This window comes from Budorcas taxicolor, chromosome 15 (assembly GCF_023091745.1).
Source record: "Budorcas taxicolor isolate Tak-1 chromosome 15, Takin1.1, whole genome shotgun sequence".
NCBI lineage: Eukaryota > Metazoa > Chordata > Mammalia > Artiodactyla > Bovidae > Budorcas > Budorcas taxicolor.
The window spans coordinates 28,588,475-28,608,909 of NC_068924.1; the positions used below are offsets into that span (position 1 = coordinate 28,588,475).

Below are 20,435 nucleotides of genomic sequence, written 5' to 3' on the forward strand. Positions count from 1 at the left end.
GAATGAAAACTGAACTTTCAGTCCAGTTCTGTGGCCACTGCTGAGTTTTCCAAATTTGCTGGCATATTGAGTGCAACACTTTCACAGCATCGTCTTTTAGGACTTGAAATGGCTCAACTGAAATTCCATCACCTCTACTAGCTTTGTTCATAGCGATGCTTCCTAAGGCCCACTTGACTTCCCATTCCAGGATATCTGGCTCTAGGTGAGTGATCACACCATCGTGATTATCTGGGTCATGATCTTTTTTGTATAGTTCTTCTGTGTATTCTTGCCACCTCTTCTTAATATCTTCTAGTTCTATTAGGTCCATACCATTTCTGTCCTTTATTGTGCCCATCTTTGCATAAAATGTTCCCTTGGTATCTCTAATTTTGTTGAATAGATCTTTAGTCTTTTCCCATTCTATCGTTTTCCTCTATTTCTTTGCATTGATCACTGAGGAAGGCTTTCCTTTTTTTAAACCATATAAAAAAATGTTAAAAAACCATTCTTAGTTCATGGACTGAACAAACCAGATAGCAGGCTAGATTTGGCCTGTGACCAACAGTTTGCCAGTTTTTGGTAAACTATCACTTTAGAAAAGCATTTCCTGACCGTCTAAGTGAAAATAACTCCCACAGGTAACCCGTCATCAATCTTTAGTGCCCTCATTTCCTTGTTAAGTATTTATTTTCTCATGCGTCAGAAATTTGGTCAGTTCTTCACCTGTGTGTCTTTAGCGTCTAAAGCAGTGTTTATTGACAATATAATACTTGCTGGAATGACTGAATACCAATGACATTTGAATTTTAACTGTAGACTGCTATCTGGTCTCCCTTTATTCAGTCTCTTTCCTACTCTAATTTCATATGTATATTTTTAAATATCCTATCCAGAAGAAACAAATTTCAGAGTTACACTTTTTCTACATTTGAGACTCAAAAGTAGCTCCTGCTGTTTAGTGGCTGAATTTTGACCGTCAGTTCAGTTCAGTCGCTCAGTCGTGTCCGACTCTTTGCGACCCCACGAATCACAGCACAGGTCTCAGTCATGTCCACCACCATCTCCCAGAGTTCACTCAAAGTCATGTCCATCGAGTCAGTTATGCCATCCAGCCATCTCATCCTCTGTCGTCCCCTTTTCCTCCTGCCCCCAATCCCTCCCAGCATCAGAGTCTTTTCCAATGAGTCAACTCTTCGCATGAGGTGGCCAAAGTACTGGAGTTTCAGCTTTAGCATCATTCCTTCCAAAGAACACCCAGGGCTGATCTCCTTTAGAATGGACTGGTTGGATCTCCTTGCAGTCCAAGGGACTCTCAGGAGTCTTCTCCAACACCGTAGTTCGAAAGCATCAATTCTTTGGCTCTCAGCTCTCTTCACAGTCCAACTCTTGCATCCATACATGACCACAGGAAAAACCACAGCCTTGACTAGACAGACCTTTGTTGGCAAAGTAATGTCTCTGCTTTTCAGTATGCTATTTTTCAATTTTTCAGGTTTGACCATACCATTCTAGAATTAACAAGATTCTGATAATTCATTTGTCTTTGATCTTGGCCCTGCTGTGGCTACACCCCTTTCCAACCAAATCAGTTTTTATCAGTCTCTGCATCTTATTTCCTACTTCTCTCCACTACCCCATCCCATTTATTGTAAATTAGCCTTGTTCCATGTACTCTTGCCTGGAAAATCACATGGACGGAGGAGCCTGGTAGGCTGCAGTCCATGGGGTCGCTAAGACTCGGACATGACTGAGTGACTTCACTTTCACTTTTCACTTTTATGCATTGGAGAAGGCAATGGCAACCCACTCCAGTGTTCTTGCCTAGAGAGTCCCAGGGACGGGGGAGCCTGGTGGGCTGCCGTCTATGGGGTTGCACAGAGTCGGAAATGACTGAAGTGACTTAGCATGATTTATTTCCTTCAGAGCAGCGTGCTAAAAACCTTTTGTGGATTGTGAGCCTCTTTGAGAATCTGAAGAAATTTGTGTCTCTCTGTCAGATGCCCATGTAAACAAGTTTTGCCTGTGATTTCAGAGAAATCTCTAAGCTTTCTCTTGCTTGTCAACTTGTCCACTGCTCATTGCATGCTTAGCCTCTTTCCTGATGTGAGAGAACTCCCCTCCACTGCAGTTTGTCTTCATTTCCTCTCAGAGTCCACCCCACCTTTGCATCCCTTTTCCATCTATTGCTGATTTGCTGTTGAGAAATTTCAGCCTCTCCCTGACTGCTGTGTCCTCCTTCAGCAAATGAACACAACAGGTCAAAAAGTCATCCTCGCAGGCACGTCCCTGCGTTGTGTCCATTCTCTCCTTTCCCGTGTAATTGAGTTTTTTTCAAAAGAGCGGTCTATACACCTGCTGTAGTCACTTTCCAGTCACACTGCCACCCACTGCACTTGGGCTCCCCCTGCCTCTAACACTGCCTTGAAGTGGACCTCAGAAAGGTCATAGGTGACCTCCCAATTTTGATAACCTCTTTACAAGTTTCAGTCTGTCCCCAGCTCTGCCATCCCTTGATGTGTGTTCTTCCCTTGACTGTTACATACTTAGATATCTACAAGTTTGTTCTCCTTGGCCGTTCCATCTCTTTCTCTTCCCTAAGATTCCCTTTCCCCTGTAGATGAAGGGTGGGTATTCCCTGGGAACTCTCCATGGGTCCCCCTTTTCTCTCTGTATTCTCTCCCTAGGTGACTGCATTTATACGTACAGTTTCAACATTCATAAATTCACTGAACCAGATGCATTTCCTCCAGATGGTTCTATCTAACAACTTGGACAGACATTTCAAATTCAGTTGTCTAAAGTGATTTCCCTTCCTCCTCATAGAAACTTCTTTAGTCCCAGTCTTAGAAATATCGCCATAAACTTGCACGTCTTTACAGATAACCCTTCATATTAAAGCCATGTTCGTTTTGCCTCCTAGCCATCTATGTAATCTGCGCTTCTCAATCCCCAGTGCCACTGCAGTCATTTTATAACTGTTCTTACTGCCTCTGGCTTTAAAGGTAATCTCTGCTTCCCCACTGCTGTCATAGTGATCTTTTGAAAATACAAATCTAATCATGCTTCTCTCCTGCCCGAAAATGTTACTGATGAGCTGGAGCCCTCAGGATGAGGCCTGCACTTCTTGAAGAGAGACTTCAAACTCATAAAGGCATTTAAGACCTTTCATGATTTGCCTCAGCCTTTTTCCCCTTCAACATCTTATGCCTCTTTCCCACATTGGCCAGGGCCTCAGCTCTGCTGAACTGTGTGTAATTTCACTCCATGCCATGCTCTTTTGTACCTCTGTCCTTTGTATGTGTTATTCTCTCTGCCTGCAGTATCTCCCTTCAACCCTAATTTATTATCCTTCAGAAGTTGGAGTAAGCTTTTCATCCTTTCTGCAGTGGTTTTCCTGGCTCTTTTCCTTGACTAAGTGAGTCACCTTTCTGCTGTGCATTCATATTCATTCCTCTGGCGTGTGTATTCCTCTGGCATGGCAGGAGACACACTGCATTCCATTAATTTTTAAAAATCTTTCATTTATTTTTAACATTAAAAAGATTAGAGTATAGTTGCTGTATAATACTAAGTTACAGGTATACAATATAATGATTCATAATTTTTAAGGGTTATACTACTCCATTCCTGGTTATTATACAAGATTGGATACTTATTCCACTGATTGAAAGATCTGTTTGTCACAGACTAGCAGATCCTTGAAGGCAGAAACTGTCTTTTATCTCTATATTCATTCCTTAACCCAGAAACGGGCTTATATATATTTTAATGAATGAATGGGTGAATGAATTGATTTAATTTCTCCTACCAGCCTAGAATCCCATGGATAGAGGAGCCTGGCAGGCTACAGTCCATGGGGTCGCAAGAGTCAGACATGACTTAGCAACTAAACTACCACCACCAGCCTGAGGTCCATCTCCCTGTGTATTCTTTTTTTTTCTTCCCCCCAAGGTTTACTTGTTTGTTTATTTTATTTTTGGCTGCATTGGGTCTTGTTGCCACGAACAGGTTTTCTCCAGTTGTGGCAAGCTGGGACTCCTCTTTCTTGCTGCGCACAGGCTTCTCATTTCGGTGGTTTCTCTGTTGCAGAGCATGGGCTCTGGGGCTCAGGGACTCGGTAGCTGTGGTGTGCAGGGTTAGTTGCCCCTCAGATGTGGGATCTTCCTGGACCAGGGATCAAATCTGGGCCCTCGGCAGTGAAAGTGCCAAGTCCTAACCACTGGACCACCAGGGAATTGCAGCCGGTGACACACAGAGAAATGTGCCAGCAGAAGTCATAACTAACGGGAATAAATTCCCAAAGGAGAAGTGTTACTCTTTAACTGGAGCTACTGAGATGCACTATATGCCTCCTTGATGTTTCTTCATCTTCTTTAGTTCTTAGTAATTTTCTTAGTTCTGTGGGCTCCTCATATGATGGAACCATGTATGATGATATCAAAAATTATAAGCATTCAAAACAAAGAATTTCAAACAGTCTGTGGTTATGGATGTTATTTGTGAGTTGTTCCATCAGTAAAACCTTTGTAGTTGAAGAAATTTGGCATTTTTAAACCAAAAAGAGTAAACATTTTGGAGACAGAAGGGTGCTGAGTTACCTGCCACCTAGTTCAGTGGTCTGAAGTGCTGAGGAATCTCACAAGAAAAGAAAGGAGCTATGAGCAGGCACCCAGAACCTCATTCACTGAAGGCCAGATGTGCCCAAGCCTGTTTATTAGAGTCTTTTTCAAAATAACTTTGGAATCTCCACATAAAATTGGGAGATGGGAAAACTCCAGGTGAGTGATTTCTGCTCTAAGGTAAATCAGGAGTAATTTAGGGGAGGAGATGAAATCTATGCATTTTAGTTGGGAGTAGGGAGGAAAACACATCGGCCTCTGTCAGTTGCAAGTTAGATCAGATGTCACTGGTATTCCTAGGAACTGTGTCACATCTAATCACTGCAGATGATTTAGGTCTTGATTACTTAAACTCTCTCCGATTTCCAATGCTGGAGTGGTGCCTAGAACAACACTGAGGCATGGAGATAGACATTGCCATCCTTCGGAAGAATTTTGAAATGTGTTGAATATTTCTCCATGAACCTAATACTAATACAAGAGGAAGAATGAACTATTCTAAGATTTAAGCCAGTTTTTTAATTCCAGAATATGAATTACATAGCAATTTATCCTTCACTGACATTTGAAAGGATTTTGAAAGGAAGACTGAGATTGGGCACCTGCCTGTCTGCCTTAGATACTTCTTAGGAGCAGAGCCATCGTGTCTTACTCCTGTTTGCATCAGGAACAGATAGTGTATAAATGGTTTTTGAATGAATGGACAAGTAAAAGAAAGTGCTTTGTTTGCAAAATTGTCCTAGTAGTACATAATTCCTTGAAATATAGAACTTCATGTGTTTTTCCAAAATGTCTTCATCATTACATTTTATATGTAAACATTATTGTCTGTAATACTTATTTTGGATTCACTTAGGTTCTCCTGTGGAAAATATTCTTTATCGCTTCATCACAAATAAAAGAGCCATTAAAGGATTAAAATGCTGCTATTAACATAAAAATCCTCAAATGTTAGGATATTTATGGGTAGTGTAGAATTTGCTGTTAAAGATATGTTTGGAAGTTCTCAAATAACCCCTAGAGATTAGGGTGGGGGTAATAAATTCTACACGTTTATTATTTTAGAATTAACTTTCACTTAGGAAATGACATTAGCTTCATTGCATTCCTAATCTCTGGAAGCTAAATATGATTTAAGGTCTTAGCTTGGCAAGGATATTTTTCTATCTTTGGTGGTAAGGAAAGGATACAATTTTGATGATCTATTCTCCAAGGACGTCATTATCCAAAAGGAATAGGTTTGTTGCCTCTTGCCTGTACTTTGTCTTGGAATGTTGTGCTCATCAGAGAAAGCCAAAGTGAAAAGTGTAGCTGGCTGTTTGGGCCCAGTTTCCAGAAATACTTGGTCCCATGTAGCATGGTATCTCCCGTTTCCTCTTTTCAGGGCTGCTGTAGTGCCAAGTGAAAGAAAGTGAAATGTTAGTCACTCAGTTGTGTACAACTCTTTGTGACCCCCCATGGACTATCACCCTACAGGCTTCTCTGACCACGGAATTCTCCAGGCAAAACTACTGAAGCCAGTTGCCTTTCCCTTCTCTAGGGGATCTTCCCGACCCAGGGATTGAACCCTGGTCTCTGCTGCATTGCAGGCAGATTCTTTATCATCTGAGCCACCATGGGTTTAGTTGGAGCTTCTCTTTGTTATCTTTTTGTAGACATTTGGACTTAGTCTTTTGATTTCTAGGCAAGTCTGATTCCCTGGAAAGCCAGCACTGTTACCTTGTTTACTGCACCTTCCAGGAACTGATGAATTTAAAGGGGGTTGTGGGAGAGACTGGAGAGGCAGAAAGAACTTCACTTGTAGCACCTTTTTGCAGGATTTTTTCTCCCAGTTCTTTCTCAGCTTGGGGGACTTTTATATGGAATTGGAAGTTCACAGTTAGTGGACCAGAGCTCTTTAACATAACAATGATGGCTTTTGTTTTTTACTAAACTGTCTGGATTGTTTAAACAATGGGTGCTTATTTTTTTAAGTGTGCTTAAAGAAGTCAACCTGTCAATATATTTCAAATGAAAAGAAAGTTCTTGGATGGAAGTAAAGTCAGTCTTTTCTTATTCCAGCTACAAGGCCACAAAGAAAGAGTTAATGCTTTCTGTCATTTTGGAAAGTACTTGGAAACTTTAAACATTGGCAGTTAGTTTAATGACTGCTTGATAGCTCTGTAGTACTCTGTTTTGGAGTAGATTGAATTAGGGTTGTACAGTTACGTATTGTGAAAGTTTAAAATATAGAACATAGCAATGTGAATCTCATGTTTCTTTTAAAGATTAATCATCTTTCGTTATTTCTGCTTTGGTTACTTTACCTGTTGGTTAGTGTGTGTATAGTTGGTAGAACTCTCTTGTTGCCACACTCTCAGAGCATAGAATTTATGCATTTAGCAATGTAGTCCCCTGGTAAGTGTTAGGAAATCCCCAGATGTCTTTGTGAAATGCATAGACTACCAGGTTGTTCCATAAGGGTAATGCCGGAAAAGACTGAATTAAATCAGAAACTTTAAGGATTTGAAAATGGGCTTCATGTTACTTTAATAGTAGCTGAAAAAATTTATCGAATATTGTAGTATAGATAATTTATTGGACTCCTCTAAATATTTCTAGTTTTAGATTTTAGCCATTATGGTACAAAGTTCTTTGTAACTAACTGTATGGTCTTGGGTAAGTCATCTGGCCTTTTGGAGCTTCAGTTTCTAAAATCACATCAACAATAATAACTACAATGTGGATGCCACATTATAGTTTTCTGAGTGTTTTTACATAAATTACATGACTTCTGTAAATTATTTCATGTATTCCTTGTAACACTGCAGTAAATAAAGACACTGAGACCTCAGACTAACCCTTCCTTCTGTTCAGTGGTGCCACGCATCCACAAACGAGCCGGACTGGCCCCTCAGACTGGGGGGCTTTACCTGTCTGCGTTTAATTTGGGGGTTGTCAGTATCAGTCGGAGGTTCAAGAAAATCTGTCCTTAATTCCTTAATTTGTTCTTTTATATGGATTTTGTTTCTGGCATCTGAAATTCTTGTCTCTTTCTAGAAAGAACTCTTAGTCTCTGAATTGGTGAATGTCTATTAATCAAGTTGTTTAAATGGACCGTGTTTCTTGAGAATTTGTTCAAAATTGGTTAAATCCTTAGTATTTTTTTTTAAAGTAGGTTAAAAGTTAGAGGGAAAGAAAAGTTTTTGCCTTCTCTAAGTACAACTGAAATTAAAGTGCTTTCTTCAGTGATCCTTGGATGCATTTCACCCTTTATGTGGTCAGTCCACCATCCTTTCACAAATGCTGCTGCCCACCATTAAGTCTCTTATCACAGGGCATTTAAAAATGATGCCATAAAATGCATGTTGAGAATCTTTGGATCTCAGATGTGTAGAAATCACATCTAAATGTCAATTCCTGAGTTAAGGAACTGACTATTTTGGCAATTTCAGTCTCTTAATATTTAGTAGACAAGAAATTATGATACTATAGATTATTCCTTATGTGTCTGTAAACTTGTTGAAAATATTTTTTTATTGGGGCTGTGTATTTCTGCCATTGTACTGATTTGCTTACTTGAGTTAAAGTCATTTTTTAATTGTTTTGGGCTGTATCTATAGGTTGATATTTAGGACTGTCCCCTGTGTCCTGTGCACCAAAGGTGACTTATCAATGTTCAGTTACTACACAGCTCCTGTATGTCTGTATTGAAGCCATATGGCTGGGTTTATTTATTTCAGTATTAAGTTATTTTATAATAATATCCATAGGAATGATGATGATTGATATATAGAGGGTAAATTTTCCAAATTCATTTGTGTCTCCTCTGGGCATTTCTTTGGGATATGTTCAGATTTATGGGTTTTTTTGTTTTTTTTTTTTCCTGATTTTAAAATAATTTTCCTTTGTTGTAGGATGAGCAGTTCTTAGGTTTTGGCTCAGATGAAGAAGTCAGAGTACGAAGTCCCACAAGGTCTCCTTCAGGTATGACCCATTAAACATGACCCGTTAAACACATGATGCCTTGAAGTTTTGTTTGTTAAGAGACTGACTTCCCCTTGCCTTCTTTGCGTGTAAAAGGTGGTCTTAGATTTCTTTTGGAGAAATTGTTCCCTTTCCCTCACACTAAGTAGGAAATGGCTTATGAACTAGCGCTCTTTATGGGGCTCCTCTCTGTTAGATCAGTTTTGGTTTATCTTTAATTATGCTCTCTATGGGAACCACCTGTGGCATGTGCCTAGATTTCTCTCGAATGCTTATAAAACTTGGTAGGCAAAATGAAGGTTACTTACTAATGATAGCATCCTCAGATTTATGCATTTTGAATTGTACAAATAATTTGACCATTGTTTTATTTTTTATTATTACTATTTTTTTGACCGTTGTTTTAAACAGATGAAATTTGGTCTACTTTTGTCAAAGAACTAAAAACAAAATATTGGCACTCTATAAAACTGTTTTACCTGATCCTTGAAAAACTGTGTTAAAGAAGATAAAAATGACATGGGTGTTTCCATTTGTTAACAATATTTGCCATTGTAAGAAAATATCTAGAATGAGTTGAAATTCTAGACTTAACAGCAGTTTCCTGTGAGATGATCCTCGTGGAAATAACATCTAATGGCTTGCAGAATTCTGTTCTGTATAAGAGAGGGAGATAGATCTTATGATGAAAAAAAATTCCCCACTTGTGCTGCCATTCTGACTTCTTGTATGGTTGTCTTTGATTTTATGTAGATAGACAGGCTAGTTAAATATGATGTTAGCCATGCTTTTGGTTCTTGTCGTTGACGTTTGTGATTGTTATCATTTGCATTTCATTCAAGAGTCATCATGTACTATATAGTAATCTAACTGAAACACAGTACGTTAACAATTTTTCCTTTCCCAAGTGGTGATAGTATTGCTATTCTAGCTGGAAGGACTTAACCAGTAGTATTCCTGTACCTGTGCCATTTAGAGAGTAGCAATTTTCTCTTTTAAGATGTGATAAAATCTTAAAACTTCATATCAGAAGGTGATTTTAGAGATTGTCTAGTCTAACCCTTCACTTATAGATAACAAAATGAGGCCAGGAAAAGACACGCTGAGCAGTTACTTCTAACTGATTTGTGAGTTCTTTGAGTATATTGTGGATTATGGAAGTTAGCAGCAGAGCTGGACTTTTCTCTGTTGTGCCTTTTTCTATGTGTTCACCAAAAGTTTCTTGTAAAAGATGAATCAAAGAGGTTTTCAGAATTAGTAAAGGCCTATGAGTGGCCACATTCAGATTTACCAAGATTATAAGGAATCTTGTGATGTACATCTGGGTAGGGTTTAATTTTTTGATTCACAACCCTTGATGGTTTCCTCTTGTTTTTTTTTCCCTTGGCTGTCAGTGTATCTTGAATATTGTCTTTTTTTTTTTTAATAAAAAAAACCCATCTATATACTTTATTATTTTAAAGAATTGAAGCATAGTTTTTCTGCTGTCTTCTAGTCCATTTTGTTGTAATTTGTTGTTTTTAGTAAATACTGAGAACAGATATGTGAATCCTTAATCTGTTAAGAGAAGTCTCAAGTTAATTGGTGAGGAAAGCATTTATATTTAGAAAGCTCAACAATCAGACCTTTGTTGATTTCTGTTCTGTTAGGAAGCCAGTTCCATAGTCTAAAATGTTCATCATAATGGCATAAATCTCTTCTGGTGCCTGTTAGGGGAAGTTTTAATCTCAGAAGAATGTTGAGTCATATAAAACATTGAAAAGTCATGAGAGAAGAAAAGATGTGACAGACGAGGCAACTCTTACTTATACATTTAGAAAGTACAGACAATACAAAGAATTTTAGGGAGTTCCCTGGTGGCCTAGTGGTTAGGATTCTGGGCTTTCATTGCTGTGACCAGGGTTCAATTCCTGGTCAGGAAACTGAGATCCCGCAGCAATACCCCCTCCCACCCAAAAGAAAAGAATTTTAGAAAACTATGGTTTTCTGCAGCCCCTTAGTACATAGCAAATTGAGTTGATTAAATGTTGGCAGATTCCTTTTATTTAGAATAGAAGAAATCTGATTTAAATAGTTTGCTGTTGACATCAATTATGGTTAAATCTTTTTTGTAATTTAAGACTGGTTCAAGAGCCTATAGGTAGGGGAGTAGCTTAACGGATATCTCATGCCATTTCACTGATTAGTTCACCTGCCACTGAGTTCAATGATCTTTTTCTGATGTCTCATGAATGAATTTTTTTTTTTTTTCAGTGAAACTTCCTTAACTTACTTTGGCAAAGCAGATTGAAAATATAGGAAGCTGAGCAGCCTGTAGAAGTTGGGGTATTATTGTAACCTATGGAAGTTGGTATATTATTGATTAGAGAGCACCTTGTTCATATTTATTAAAGCCAAAATTCTGAGTTGAAAAAAAGGGGATGACTTACTATAAATGTGTTCTCAAATGTTACCCTTGATGACTAGAATATGGAAAAGGTCATCAGATTTTTTTAAAACAGATTTTTTTTAAAATTCAGAAAAAAAGCCTTATTCACCTAAAGATGTAAGAAAATTAGTTTCGTATATTAACTGCTCAGTTGAAAACCTCTTTGATTATCTTAGTTTTTCTATCAAAAAAGGAGTTAAGGGTTCTTTTAGGTAGAATGTTATTTACTTGATTTATTTGAGGCTGGTTTTTGGTGAAAAGAAACTTAAGCACAGTAAAGATGTTTTATTGACTGATTAAACCCAGATAGAGTTCAGTACAGAATGACTTTTGCTAAATTATCTTCAGTTTAGTTAAGACCTAAACTGCAAAGCTAAATATATGCTCTTCATTGTTTAATTTCTATACACAGTTAAAACTAGTCCTCGAAAGCCTCGTGGGAGACCTAGAAGTGGCTCTGACCGAAATGCAGCTCTCCTCTCAGACCCACCTGTGTTCTCCCCTCTAAATAAATCAGAGACCAAATCTGGAGATAAGATCAAGAAGAGAGATTCTAAAAGTATAGAAAAGAAGAGAGGAAGACCTCCCACCTTCCCTGGAGTAAAACTCAAAATAACACACGGAAAGGACATTTCCGAGTTACCAAAGGGAAACAAAGAAGATAGCCTGAAGAAAATGAAACGCACGCCTTCCGCTACATTTCAGCAAGCCACAAAGATTAAAAAATTAAGAGCAGGTAAACTCTCTCCTCTCAAGTCAAAGTTTAAGACAGGGAAGCTTCAAATAGGAAGGAAGGGGGTACAAATTGTACGCCGGCGAGGACGGCCTCCATCAACAGAAAGGATAAAGACCCCTTCAGGTCTCCTCATTAACTCTGAACTGGAAAAGCCCCAGAAGGTCCGGAAAGACAAGGAAGGAACACCTCCACTCACAAAAGAAGATAAGACAGTAGTCAGACAAAGCCCTCGAAGGATTAAGCCGGTTAGGATTATTCCTTCTTCTAAAAGGACAGATGCAACAATTGCTAAGCAGCTCTTGCAGAGGGCAAAAAAGGGGGCTCAAAAGAAAATCGAGAAAGAAGCAGCTCAGCTGCAAGGAAGAAAGGTGAAGACACAGGTCAAAAACATCCGACAGTTCATCATGCCTGTTGTCAGTGCCATCTCCTCGCGGATCATCAAAACCCCTCGGCGGTTCATAGAGGATGAAGATTATGACCCTCCAATTAAAATTGCCCGACTGGAGTCTACACCGAACAGTAGATTCAGTGCCACATCCTGTGGATCTTCTGAAAAATCAAGTGCAGCATCTCAGCACTCCTCTCAGATGTCTTCAGACTCCTCCCGATCCAGTAGCCCCAGTGTCGATACCTCCACAGATTCTCAGGCCTCTGAGGAGATTCAGGTCCTTCCTGAAGAGCGGAGTGATACCCCCGAAGTCCATACGCCACTGCCTATTTCCCAGTCCCCAGAAAATGACAGTAGTGACCGGAGAAGCAGAAGGTATTCGGTGTCGGAGAGAAGTTTCGGATCCAGAACCACGAAAAAATTATCCAGTCTGCAAAGTGCCCCCCAGCAGCAGACCTCTTCCTCACCCCCTCCACCCCTGCTGACACCACCGCCCCCTCTGCAGCCAGCCTCCAGTATCTCTGACCACACACCTTGGCTCATGCCTCCAACCATCCCCTTAGCATCACCATTTTTGCCTACTTCCGCCGCTCCCATGCAAGGGAAGCGAAAATCTATTTTGCGGGAACCGACATTTAGGTGGACTTCTCTAAAGCACTCTAGGTCAGAGCCACAGTACTTTTCCTCAGCAAAGTATGCCAAAGAAGGTCTTATTCGCAAACCAATCTTTGATAATTTCCGCCCCCCTCCACTAACTCCTGAGGATGTCGGCTTCGCGTCCGGGTTTTCTACGTCTGGTCCTGCTGCTTCAGCCCGATTGTTTTCACCTCTCCATTCTGGAACAAGGTTCGATATGCACAAAAGGAGCCCGCTTCTGAGAGCTCCGAGGTTTACTCCAAGTGAGGCTCACTCTAGGATATTTGAGTCTGTAACCTTGCCTAGTAATCGAACTTCTGCTGGCACATCTTCTTCAGGAGTATCTAACAGGAAAAGGAAAAGAAAGGTGTTTAGCCCTATTCGATCTGAACCAAGATCTCCTTCTCACTCTATGAGGACAAGAAGTGGAAGGCTTAGCACTTCTGAGCTGTCACCTCTCACCCCACCGTCTTCTGTCTCCTCCTCGTTAAGCATTTCTGTTGGTCCTCTTGCCACTAGTGCCTTAAACCCAACTTTTACTTTTCCTTCTCATTCCCTGACTCAGTCTGGGGAATCTGCAGAGAAAAACCAGAGACCAAGGAAGCAGACTAGTGCTCCAGCAGAGCCATTTTCATCCAGTAGTCCCACTCCTCTCTTCCCTTGGTTCACCCCAGGCTCCCAGACTGAACGAGGGAGGAATAAAGACAAGGCCCCCGAGGAGCTGTCCAAAGAGCGAGATGCTGACAAGAGCGTGGAGAAGGACAAGAGTAGAGAGAGAGACCGGGAGAGAGAAAAGGAGAATAAGCGGGAGTCCAAGAAAGAGAAGAGGAAAAAGGGATCAGAAATTCAGAGTAGCTCGACTTTGTATGCTATGGGTAAAGTTTCCAAAGAGAAGGCTGTTGGTGAAGATGTGGCCGCTTCATCTTCTGCCAAAAAAGCAACTGGGCGGAAGAAGTCTTCATCACTCGATTCTGGGACTGATATTGCTTCTGTGACTCTTGGGGATACGACAGCTGTCAAAACCAAAATACTTATAAAGAAAGGGAGAGGAAATCTGGAAAAAAGCAACTTGGACCTCGGCCCAACTACCCCATCCCTGGAGAAGGAGAAAACCCTCTGCCTTTCCACTCCTTCATCTAGCACTGTTAAACATTCCACTTCCTCCATAGGCTCCATGTTGGCTCAGGCAGACAAGCTTCCAATGACTGACAAGAGGGTTGCCAGCCTCCTAAAAAAGGCCAAAGCCCAGCTCTGCAAGATTGAGAAGAGTAAGAGTCTTAAACAAACTGACCAGCCCAAAGCACAGGTACTCTTTTCCATCTTGCCCGTTAAAATCAACAGTTTCTCAAGCCCCTTCTAGGAGCAGGTTTGAGGCTGTTTCAGTTAATATCCAGTTATGGGAATCAGGAAAAGGTGGTGGCATTTGCAGTGGTCCTTTAAGAACCGATAGGATTTTGATAGGTAGAAAATGATAGAGGAACATTTAAAGAGGAGGAACAGTGTAGACAGAGACAGAAAAGTATAAAATATATGGGAAGAGCAGGGAATAGCTGGACGGCTTCATGAAGGCAAGTGATGAACTAAGACCTGAAGGTGCGTGGGGCCATATTACATTGAATGCCAAGTTGTTTGTACTTAATGGGTTTGGTGTGATGGAATCTCACTTAATTTTGAAGGTCCATGTCTGCAGTCTAATTGTTTCACTGTTGTTTGCTATAGAAAACAGGGAGGGGGTGGATCTTTTCCCCTGAGTAGTGAGTGACTAGAACAGTAGATGACAGGTGTTTGCAGAGTTCATATGAGAAGCACTTGGCCTCAAGCTGTGGCACAGAAAAGCTGTGCAATTCAGTTAGTTAAGATGATGACAAACAGAGCTTTGTAAAGTGCAGCACTTTTTAATTTTTCTACAAAGTGAGCTAGACACTGGCCTTTTATGAGAAAACCTGCCAATCTTTAGATTGTTGTTTAAAATTGCCATCTAGTAGTTGCATGTTTATATTGACATATCAAGGTTAAAATGACCACAAAGTTAGGCTTTAATGTAATTCAGCCTAGTGGCGCATTTGCATTTAGTAATTCTGCCATTTGGGAGGTCTTTCAGGAATATGATGAGACTTCTGACACCATTTTGGATGTTTTTGGTTAACCTCCTAGTGATAGGAGCTGCAGCTCCCTAAAATGTGAGACATTTCTGTTTGGAGCTGTGGCCTTTTATGCCTCCGTTTGTAAGTTATTTCCCCCTCCTTCTCTGCTGATCAGAGAAACAGTCTGTTGTTAGATAAGCCCTATTTAAATGAGACTGAACTCCTTGATAATACAGACTGGCAGCTTGAATTTTTTTGAGGGGAATTTTAAAGAAGTAGTATAATTGGGAATAGAAGCTTAGTTGATTTCTGTTTTTTTATTTGAATCCTTTTCTGCCAATTTTAGAAGTAGGTGATTTCTATATATTGATATGGCATATCAGCTGGGGATAACTAGAGTTGTATGCGTTGACTCTAGACTATAATAAGTTAATCAACTATACCTTGGCTTCATTCAGTTTTGTTTTCAACACAGATGGTTGTTATTGTTTGTTCTGGGCTTGCCTCCTACTCAGGGTCAAGAAAGTGACTCCTCGGAGACCTCTGTGCGAGGACCCCGGATTAAACATGTCTGCAGAAGAGCTGCTGTTGCCCTTGGCCGAAAACGAGCTGTGTTTCCTGATGACATGCCCACCCTGAGTGCCTTACCATGGGAAGAACGAGAAAAGATTTTGTCTTCCATGGGAAATGATGGTAGGTTGGGGATGACCTTGGGTTTGTATGCTGATCATCCTGTGGGTACGCAGTAGGCTCTGCACAGCATTGTATGTTAGGCTGGGCCCCCCAGGAACCAGATGTCAATGGGAGGATCGACCCGGTAAAGATCTTATTAGAGGAAATGCCTGAAATTTGGGGAGGGAGTTAGGAAAGCCTGGGGGAGCTGTCAGCCTGCTCTGTAGGTCTGACCGTAGTAAAGGAGAGCGGAAAGGAAGGCCAGGCAGAATCTTCCTGGAGGCCGTGCAGTATGAGACAGCTCGGCAAGGCTGTCAGGGAGCCCTTGGGCAAACACGGACTGTCAGGAGTCTCATGTCTCCTCGGAGCAGGGCCTACCTTAGTGTCGCTGCCATACTTGTCACAGACCGAGGGCAGCCCCTGTGGTGAGTGTGGCCTCTGTACCCCTGGATTTCAGAGTGCCGTAGCTGGGGCCCGTGGCCAGTTATGCTCTCCGTGGTCGGAGGTTCTGAGACATATTCTCATGGTTACCATATCGTACGTAAACTCTGGGTGACTGCTCAAGTGAAATTTAGAGGTTAAAGTCTTCAGAAGCCTTCAGTTCATATTCTGGACTTTTGGTCACACTGTATTTTGTTTTTAGTGTTTGGATTTCTGCTACTGTCAAGCTGCAAGTTGTAGGCATTTAGAAACTTTTAAGTAATTACTTAAAACAGGCTCTGAGTTCTGCATATGACTATTATAGTGAATTTCGTTTCTGGTGTTCCAGTTAGAAGGTTTGAATGTGTATACTGACATCAGTAGGTTGTGAGAATCTCCCCTCTGCTCACGGGAAGGAACCAGATACTCCCTCAGAGCTGATGACGCATTCCTTTAACAGACAAGTCATCGATCGCTGGCTCAGAAGATGCTGAACCTCTTGCTCCACCCATCAAACCAATTAAGCCTGTCACCAGAAACAAGGCACCTCAGGAACCTCCAGTGAAGAAGGGACGGCGGTCCAGGCGGTGCGGGCAGTGTCCCGGCTGCCAGGTGCCTGAGGACTGTGGTGTTTGCACTAACTGCTTGGATAAGCCCAAGTTTGGTGGCCGCAACATAAAGAAGCAGTGCTGCAAGTGAGTTCAGGTCCCCCTGGGGGGCTGGCCTTGGCCGCTGGCCTGGCCTGCCGCAGAGAAAACGCGTCCCAACACCCAGTGTGCTTGTGCTGAGTCTGTTCGAGTTGCACAATGAGTTGCACAGTTGGACTTTGTGCTGTGCTAGGTTTGGGTCACGCTTAAATAAGAATACCTTGGGGGCAGTGCTGGGAACCCTCTATATTTGCTCAGGTCAATCAGGTAGCCCTTAGCCACATGGCTGGTTAGCACCTGAAACGTGTTTGGTGTGACTGAGGAACGGCACTTAAAATTTTCATTTAATTTTAAACTTAGCCACATGTACCTAGAGCTATCCGTGCAGTTCTGATGGGTTACTACTTAAATGCTGACAAATTTAGGCATAGTATTTGTTAGGTCAGCTGAAATTACCTTTATGGCATTCAGGAAATATTGGTGACATAAGTCTCTCTGCTCTCAAACTCTCAGAATGTTTTCATGCCTGTGGAAGCCTCTCCCACCATGCACACAGCTTGCAGAATCTTAGTTCCCTGACCAGGAACTGAACCCGGGCCATGGCAGTGAGAGCGGAAGTCCTAACCACTGGACTGCTAGGGAATTTTCTGGAAGTTTTGATTATTCTACCTTTTCCCGCTTTTTTTAGTCAGTTGTAAATGCACTTTCTACTCTCTGGGATAATTTGTTTAAAATGGATCCAGAGGGTTGCATAAACAGAAATTTTGGTGTCTGAATATCTCATCAGGTGCCTGGCACCAGGAATAGATATTATCCATAAATATTTGCTGAATGAATGAATAGCATAAATGATTTATGTAAAATATACTTGGGAAAAATGCTGCATTATTTACTTAAGGTGAGAGTTTCTAGGACAAACTAGGTAGTTCTGGGCTTTGGTTTAGTCTGGCCCTAAGCAGGAATCTTGTCTTGGTCCCATTAGTGGAAGGAAGTGAGACATTTCACAGATCAACAAAAAAGGTACATGATAGCAAGATAAACTTGCATTAAAATAGGCGTTGCAGTGGATTCAGTTCAATTTTAGACTTCGAATTGAGTTTCATTAAGTTGAGGACTGAAATATATATATCCAAGCCCTAAGACAGACCCTGTAGCATTATAGTGGTAGACAAACATTTGAGTCCCATTTCAAAAATAAATTGATAATTTCTTCTTTAAATCCTCGAGGTAGGTGGAATTGCTGATCAAAGGATTCAGAGACTTGGATTTAATCTAAAATAATGAGCAGTCCTTTTTTCAACTCCCAAAATGACCCTGAATAAAGTTTAACTGATTCTTGCCCTCAAATTAACACTTGTTTCAGTTGCTTTTCCTAAATGAAGTTTGCTTATGGTATTCCTTGTTATTCTAGGATGCGAAAATGTCAGAATCTACAATGGATGCCTTCCAAAGCCTACCTTCAGAAGCAAGCAAAAGGTAGTGTTATAAAAAGATCGTTTCCAAAATGCTTCCTGCTTTAATGTCATGTAGTTGTGTACACCTAGTGTAAAGAGAACATGAGATTCTTTTCAAGAACTGCTCTTTCAAGAACAACCCAGGATGGTTGTTGAAGCTGGGTGATAGGTACATGGATGTTCATTTTACTGTTGCTTGGAATATGTTTGAAAATTTCCTTAATAAAAATTTTTTTAAAAATCATATAAAATTACATTATGTTTCATTTCCTCAAAATAATAAAAGTATACCGATTTGACTTACCAACTTGGCATTAACTTTCTTGAGGCTTTCAGGGTCAATGTTAGCTGTAGGAAACTCAGACTAAGATTGTTACATTCCTATACTTATATTTTATTTATTTATTTTTATCTTTCATTATTTATTTAAATAATGCTGGGGCTTCATTGTGGTGCTTGAGCTAGAGAATTCTAGAGCCCACATCACGAGGACTTCTCTCTCCGGTTGCAGTGTGCGGGCTTAGTTGTGGCATGTGGAATCTTAGGATCAAACCAAGCCCCCTGCATTGGTAGTGGAGTCTTATCCACTGGACTGCCAGGGAAGTCCTTTTAATTATATTTTCAATAGACTTTCCTTATGTGAAAAATCTTGCTTTCTGCACCCCCCTCCAGCTGTGAAAAAGAAAGAGAAGAAATCTAAGACCAGTGAAAAGAAGGAGAGCAAAGAGAGCAGCGTTGTGAAGAACTTGGTGGACTCCAGTCAGAAATCTACCCCATCGGCAAGAGAGGATCCTGCCCCTAAGAAAAGCAACAGTGACCCTCCTCCCCGCAAATCCGTGGAGGACAAGAGTGAGGAAGGGAACACCACGACCCCAGGACCTGAGGCCAAGCACGTGGCCACGCCCGCTTCCAGGAAGTCCAGCAAGCAGGTCTCCCAGCCGGCACCAGCCATCCCCCCACAACCTCCCAGCGCAGCACCACCGAGAAAAGAAGTTCCCAAGACTACTCCCAGTGAGCCCAAGAAAAAGCCACCTCCACCTCCAGAGTCAGGTGAGTGAGGACAGCAGATGGAGCAACCAGCACAGGACACTGGAGTCTTAAACAGCATCTGGAAACCTGAAATGTCTGTTTTTAAGTCTTTGGTACAGGAAAATTAGCTCTCTTCTAACTGTTAAATAATAATAAAAGATAGAAGCGAAAACCAGTCAAGTTGGAGATACTGTGTTAATTTCCTATTTAAAGCCTAGAGTTTAAATAGTTTTTTGTTTTCTCTAATGCCCCCTTCCTCACAGGGCCATCAGTCCTAGAGTCATCATTGCTGTTTAGCATTAACTGAATGTTGAGTGCCATCTGACTGCAGTTTATTTTGAATCCTTTAGGTCCAGAGCAAAGCAAGCAGAAAAAAGTGGCTCCTCGCCCAAATATTCCTGTAAAACAAAAGCCAAAAGAAAAGGTGAGGAGAGATTTGTCTTCTCTGCTATTTCTCAAGCATGGGTTCTGTGCTGTAGGAAGGTGGCCCAGTCCTGAACCATTACAGGATTGAGTGATATTGCATTTTTGCTTCTATGTAGATGGCAGTGGAGTTTCTTAAAATCAGTGTACTTACTTCAGGTTTAAGCTTTAGCTCCCTTTTTTCCCCCTGGTTGTTTTCCCCTTCTTCGTAACCCCACATGCCTATGTGTACATTACAGGCTGCTTAGTATAATTTTTTTCCCCCTCAACATCCTTTAGCAGTATTTGTCTATAACAATCACCGTTCTCTGTGTCCACTATTTTTATTATGTGGAGACAGGTCTTTAAGAATCTTCTGATTCTTTCTGTGCCCCCATAATGGTGTGCATGCATGTCTAGGCCAATGCTTTGGAGCACATCAGCAGTGCTGAAAAGAGAGACAAATGCCAAGTTCTTATTAAGTTGTGCTCCAGAGTCATTGTCTGTTTCTAACTGTGATGATGAAGCGTGGTCCTGCTGCAAATTTGAAATCACTGATGATCACAGAGCTGGGAAAATTGTCTTGAATCTGATAGGCAGGTTACACAGATGTGGAGCGATCAGCTCCAGATTTGATGTGTGCAACTCCCGAGATCTGGAACAGTGGCAGAATAACCTGCTCCCTTCTCATCAGCGTGGCTTCATTGTACTGACAGCCTCAGCAGGCATCATGGACCACAAGGAAGCAAGACGAAGATGCATGAGAGCAAAAATCCTGGCTTGTTTTTTCCAGGGATATAATACATACTTGCCAATAAAATGCCTCAGTGGGGGGGTTGAGGGGGCACTGAAGATTGCTTCTCTGTCTGTATAGGATACTTAAATGGAAAGCATGTTTTCCAGAACTAGTAGTACGATTTGTTGTTTATGTTATTATCTGTTGTGAGAGTGAAGGCAAGCCGGATGTGG

The 20,435-nt window shown here is 41.2% G+C and overlaps 1 protein-coding gene across 1 annotated transcript in view; it reads left to right on the top strand.

The window, feature by feature from the left end:
• KMT2A (lysine methyltransferase 2A) overlaps window positions 1-20,435 on the top strand; it is a 76,505-nt gene that overhangs the window by 17,582 nt on the left and 38,488 nt on the right. The window contains exons 3-9 of the mRNA XM_052652386.1: window positions 8,501-8,570; window positions 11,411-14,064; window positions 15,358-15,535; window positions 16,395-16,629; window positions 17,993-18,057; window positions 18,708-19,085; window positions 19,415-19,488. Of these exons, the coding sequence (XP_052508346.1) occupies window positions 8,501-8,570; window positions 11,411-14,064; window positions 15,358-15,535; window positions 16,395-16,629; window positions 17,993-18,057; window positions 18,708-19,085; window positions 19,415-19,488 (3,654 nt within the window). The remainder of the gene's footprint in view (window positions 1-8,500; window positions 8,571-11,410; window positions 14,065-15,357; window positions 15,536-16,394; window positions 16,630-17,992; window positions 18,058-18,707; window positions 19,086-19,414; window positions 19,489-20,435) is intronic.